At 37.2% G+C, this 6,000-nt stretch overlaps 1 protein-coding gene across 8 annotated transcripts in view; it reads left to right on the forward strand.

Moving 5' to 3' along the window:
• The window catches only part of PLEKHM3 (pleckstrin homology domain containing M3), a 191,100-nt gene that overhangs the window by 108,597 nt on the left and 76,503 nt on the right, over positions 1-6,000 (forward strand). For all 8 annotated transcript variants that reach the window (XM_077771140.1, XM_077771164.1, XM_077771160.1 and 5 more), the window contains exon 6: positions 3,930-3,993. In XM_077771140.1, coding sequence (XP_077627266.1) covers positions 3,930-3,993 — 64 coding nt within the window. The remainder of the gene's footprint in view (positions 1-3,929; positions 3,994-6,000) is intronic.

The following is a 6,000-nucleotide window of genomic DNA, read 5'->3' on the forward strand; positions in this document are numbered from 1 at the left end:
GAATTTGACCCACAAATATATGGTCATCTAATCGTTGACAAAGCAGGAAAGAGTATCCAATGGGAAAAAGCTAGTCTCTTTAGTAAGTGGTGCTGGGAGAACAGACAGCAGCATGCAAAAGAATGAAAGTGGACACTTTCTAGCACCGTACACAAAAATAAACTCAAAATGAATGAAAAACCTAAATGTGAGACAGGAAACCATCAAATCCTAGAGGAGAAAAAAGGCAACAACCTCCTTGACCTCAGCTGTAGTAATTTCTTGCTTGACACATCTCCAAAGTCAAGGGAAATAAAAGCAAAAATGAACTATTGTGACCCTCATCAAGATAAAAATCTTCTGCACTGCAAAGGAAACAGTCGACAAAACCAAAAGGCAACTGATGGAATGGCAAAAGATATTTGCAAATGACATATCAGATAAAGGACTAGTATCCAAAATCTATAGAGAATTTACCAAACTCAACAGCCAAAAAACAAATAATCCAGTGAAGAAATGGGCAGAAGATATGAATAGACACCTTTCCAAAGAGGACATCCAGATGGCCAACAGACACATGAAAAGATGCTCAGCATCACTCATCATCAGGGAAATACAAATCAAAACCACACTGAGATACCACCTCAAACCAGTCAGAGTGGCTAAAATTAACAACTTAGGAAACAGATGCTGGAGAGGATGTGGAGAAACGGGCACCCTCCTGCACTGTTGGTGGGAATGAAAACTGGTGCAGCCCCTCTGGAAAACAGTGTGGAGGTTCCTCAAAAAATTAAAAATAGAACTACCCTACCACCCAGGACTAGGAATTTATCCAAAGAATACAGGAGTGCTCATTCCCAGGGGCACAGGTACCCCAATGTTTATAGCAGCACTTACAACAATAGCCAAATTATGGAAAGAGCCTAAATGTCCCATCAACTGACGAATGGGTAAAGAAGATGTCGCTTATATATAGAACAGAATACTACTTAGCAATGAGAAATAATGAAATCTTGCCCATTTGCAGCAATGTGGATGGATCTGGAGAGTATTATGCTGAGTGAAATGTCAGTCAGAGAAAGACAGATATCATGTTTTCACTCAAATGTGGAATTTGAGAAACTTAACAGAATACCATAGGGGAAGGGAAGGGGAAAAAATAGTTACAGAGAGGGAGGGAGGCAAACCATAAGAGACACTTAAATACAGAGAACAAACTGAGGGTTGATGGGGGGGATAGGCGGGGTAGAGGGGAAAATGGGTGATGGGCATTGAGGAGGGCACCTGTTGGTATGAGCACTGGGTGTTGTATGTAAGCAATGAATCATGGGAATCTACCCCCAAAACCAAGAGCACACTATATACACTGTATGTTAGCCAACTCGACAATAACTTATATTAACTAAATTAATTTAAAAATAATTTGTTTATTGTATTTACTTTTGAGGGGGGAGGGGCAGAGAGAGAATCCCAAGCAGGCTGCACACTGGCACAGAGCCTGACACAGGGCTTGATCCCACAATGGCAAGACCATGACTCAAGCCAGTATCAAGAGTTGGATGCTCAATCAACTGAGCCACCCAGGTGCCTCTCAATCTTACCACTTTTATTCAATATAGTACTGGAAGTCCTAGCTGTAACAATCAAGAAAAAGAAAGGAAAGGCATGCAAATTTGAAATAAGAAGTGAAACTATAACTACTTGCAAATAACATGACACTATGTAGAGAAAACCCTAAAGACTCCACTAAAAAACTATTAAAATAAATGAAACTGTTGCAGGAAACAAAATTAATATACAGAATCTGTTGCATATTTATACACTAATAACTATCAAAAAGAGGAATTAGGAAAATAATCTCATTTACAATTGCATCAAGAAGAATAAAATACCTAGGAATAACTTTAATTGAGGAAATGAAAGACCTGTATACTGAGAACAGTAAAACACTGATGAGAGAAATCGAAACCAACACAAATGAAAAGTGATACCATGAATTGGAAGAAATAATATTGTTAAAAATGTCCATACATCCAGATCTGACCTACAGTCTGCAGATTGAGTGGAATCCCTATGAAAACACGTATGCCATTTCTCACAAAACTAGAACAAGTAATCCTAAAATTTGTATGGAACGACAAAGACCCTGAACAGCCAAAGCAATCTTCAGAAGGAAGAACAAAGCCCTGATCTCCAACTATACTACAAAGCTATCATAATCCAAATATGATGACAGTGGCACAAAAACACATACGTTGATTAGTGGAACAGAATAGAAAGTCCAGAAATAAACCCATGCTTATATGTTCAATTAACGTTCATCAAAGGAGACAGGAAATACAATGCGGAAAACACAATCTCCTCAATAAATGGTGTTGGGATAACTGGACGATTTTTTATATCATATACAAAATAAACTTAAAATGGAGTAAAGACTTAAATATAAGACCTGAAATCATGAAACTCCTAAAAGAAAACAAGGTTCAATTCTTGGACATTGATCTTAGCATTATTTTTTTTTTCTATCTATCTCCTCAGGCAAGGGCAACAAAAGCAAAAGCAAATGAACAAACAAAAAAATCAAATAGGACTACATAAAACTAAAAAGCTTTTGCACAGTGAAGAAAACCATCAACAAACAGGTAACCTACTGAATGGGAAAAGACATCTGCAAATAACATAACTGATAAGGGATTAATATCCAAAATATATAAAGAACTCACAATTCAATATCATAAAAACAAATCAATTAAAAACTAGGCAAAGAATCTGAAGACATTTCTCCAAAGATGACATACAGATGGCCATCAGATGCATGAAAAGATGCTCGACATCACTAATCATCAGGGAAATGTAAATCAGGACCACCATGAGACATCATCTCACATCTGTCAGAATGGCTAGTATAAAAAAGAAATAACACATGTTGATGAGAATATGGAGAAAAGGGAACTTTTGTGCACCATTGGTAGGAATGTAATTTGCTGCAGTCACCATGGAAAACAGTATGGAGGTTCCTCAAAAAATTAAAAATTAAAACTAAAACATACAATCCAGCAAGTTTTACTTCTGGGTATACATTTTTTCACAGAAAAAATGAATTTGAAAAGAAGATGCACCCTTATATTCATTGCAGTATTATTTATAATAGCCAAGATAGGGAAGCCACCTAAATGTCTATCAGTAGATTAATGGATTAAGAGAAGGTAATATATACGTACAATGGAATACACCTAGCCATAAAAAAGAAGGAAACTTACCCATTTGCAAAAACATGGATGGATCTAGAAAGTATAATGCTAAGTGAAGTAAGACAGAGAAAGACCAATGCTATATGATTTCACTTGTATGTGAAACTTTAAAAAAAGCAAACAAAACAAAACAGAAACAGACTCGAAGATACAGGAAATAATATGGTAGTTGTTGGGGGTGGGGGTGGGGTAAAGGATGATAGATGGGAAGGGGATTAAAAGGTACAAACTTCTAGTTATAAAATAAGACACAGTGATGCAATGTACAGTACTGGAAATGTACTTAATAAAGTATAACAACTTTGTATGGTGATAGATGGTAGTTAGATTCATCACAATGATCACTTCATAATGTATATAACTATTCACTTTGTTAAATACCTGGAACCAATAGAATATTGTATGTCAGCTACACTTCAATTTTAAAAAAGACAGAGCATTACTTCTTTTTGCCCTGAAATAAACTCATTAAGGAATTAAAGAAAAGAAATCAAAGACCAAACGTCTACTTCCATCTTATCTGTGTTAGAAAGAAAAAGGGTGTTGTTACAGGTTCCTCAGAGACTGTTGAGAGGAGGAGTGTTGGAAAGGAAAGAAGGCAGAGGAAAGGGATCTTGAATGAGACTTTGAAACTTCTCAGGAAGAGTGTGTTTTGTGGCAGGCACCATAGTTCATTTGTGTTTCTGTCCTTGTTTTCAGAATTTTCCCCAGAGAATACCTCCTTCAACAGATCCACCTGTATTCCCTCGCTGATCTGCAGCAGGTAAGCACTCAGAAGGGCCATTGCATTGCTCTTTTCTCACTGGGAAAGTGTCTTTGTTGATTATGGTCTAGGTACTGAATTCTACCATCATTGGGGTAGTTTCTTCACAAGCCCTGATAATCAATTTCTACTCAGAATGAGAAGGAAAACTTACTATAAAAACATATTACAGGACAATAAGAAATGTTGGCAAGAATATGTAGAGATACCAGAGCTCTCTACATTGTTGGGGGGAATGTGAACTGGTACGGCCACTTTTAGAGACAGTTTGATGGTCCCTCAAAAAGTTAAACAGAGTTACCCTATGAACCAGCAGTTTGTTCCACTCCTAAAATATATGCAGGAGAATTGAAAACTTACGTCCACGTAAAACTTGTATACCGATGTTCAGAGCAGCATTATTCATAGAATAGAGTAAACCAAAGAATAGCAGTACCCCAGTGTTCATCAACTGGTGAACAGATGAACAAAATGCTGTATATTCATACAATGGAATATTATTTGGCTGTGAAGAGGAACAGCATACATGCTATAACGTGGGTGAATCTTGAAATCATCATCCTGAAAGAAGCCAGACAGAAAACAAGATATATTTAGGATTCTATTCCACAGACAGAAAGTAGGTGAGTGCTTGTCAGCACATGGGCAGAGCAAGGGAATACAGACTGACTGGTGATGGCCCAGGGGTTTCCTTTGAGGCTGATGAAGGTGTTCTGGAATTATGTAGTGGTTATGGTTGCACAACCATCTTTGGAAGAGTGAATTTTATGGTATGTGAATTATATCTCAGTAAAAATTGTACACAGAAGATCTGAAAGGCAATGACTGTTATGAAATTCTTTGACTTGTGCTATGTCAAACAGTTGGGAGGACTTTGAAATTTAATAAAACATAGAGATCATATAAGAGTTAAAATCATCTTTTAAAACTTTTATTAGTGCTCATCCTTTTAATGATTGACCAGGTTAGCAACCAGGATGAAAACCAATATTTTCTCTGTTCAATCCAAAGTCCTGAATATGCTAAGCTTTGGTTAATCATTTAAATCAACAACTCACTCCCTAAGAAGCTTTTAGATGCTAAAAGCTTTCCATAGATCTATTTTTTGAAGAGTCAGTTAACGAGAATAATTGTGACAACTTCCTGAGCATCTCAAATTGTTCTGATTCTGTTCTTTTGTTTGGCATCGTTGTCCTCTGCTGGTTGTGCCCACAGAAATAAGGTCCACTTAACAGGAGAAACTTCACAGAGGACTGTGGGGGAGGAGAAGGGAAAAAAAACAGTTAAGGAGGGGGAGGGAGGCAAACCCTGAGAGACTCTTAAATACTGAGAACAAACTGAGGGTTGATGGGGGTGGGGCAGAGGGGAAGGGGGGGATGGGCATGGAGGATGAGCACTGGGTGTTATAGGGAAACCAGCTTGACAATAAAATATTTTTAAAAAATAAGGAAAGAAAGAAAGAAGGCCCACTTAAAAACCGTTCAGATCCTTCAGTCATTTTGCAAGACTTTAAAGTATCTTTTTTTTTTTTTTTTTAAACTTCAGACTTTGGTGTTTCCTTTGTACACTGAGGGAGGAAAGTTATTTTAAATGGTAGTAGCAGTTTTGGAGCATTTCGTTGGAAAGATCTGAGAGGATGGGAGTGTTCTCATTTCCATGTGTGCATATCCAGTTTAACCTACTTGCACATGTCATCTCCTCCTGCTTCTTCAGTCCTGCACACCCTTTACTACATAATCGAGCAGCAATGATCTGCTGGCTGGGGTGGAAAAATGTAGATTTGTATTTATAATTGCCTAGTGGTATTCAAGGAGAACTGATGAAAGTACCTGTTATACACTTAATCTATTTCCAAGGACTTTACTTGATCATAGTATCAGAGAACCCACTTGAGAGGTATGTTTAAAGGCATGGACATAGTCTTGTAAGCGTGGTTTAAAATAGGATGGGTGGGTTCCAAAGTGAGTACTCTTTGAGGAAGGCTTTTTTTTTTTTTTTTTTTTTTAA

This window comes from Crocuta crocuta, unplaced genomic scaffold (genome assembly GCF_008692635.1).
Source record: "Crocuta crocuta isolate KB4526 unplaced genomic scaffold, BGI_CrCroc_1.0 scaffold160, whole genome shotgun sequence".
NCBI lineage: Eukaryota > Metazoa > Chordata > Mammalia > Carnivora > Hyaenidae > Crocuta > Crocuta crocuta.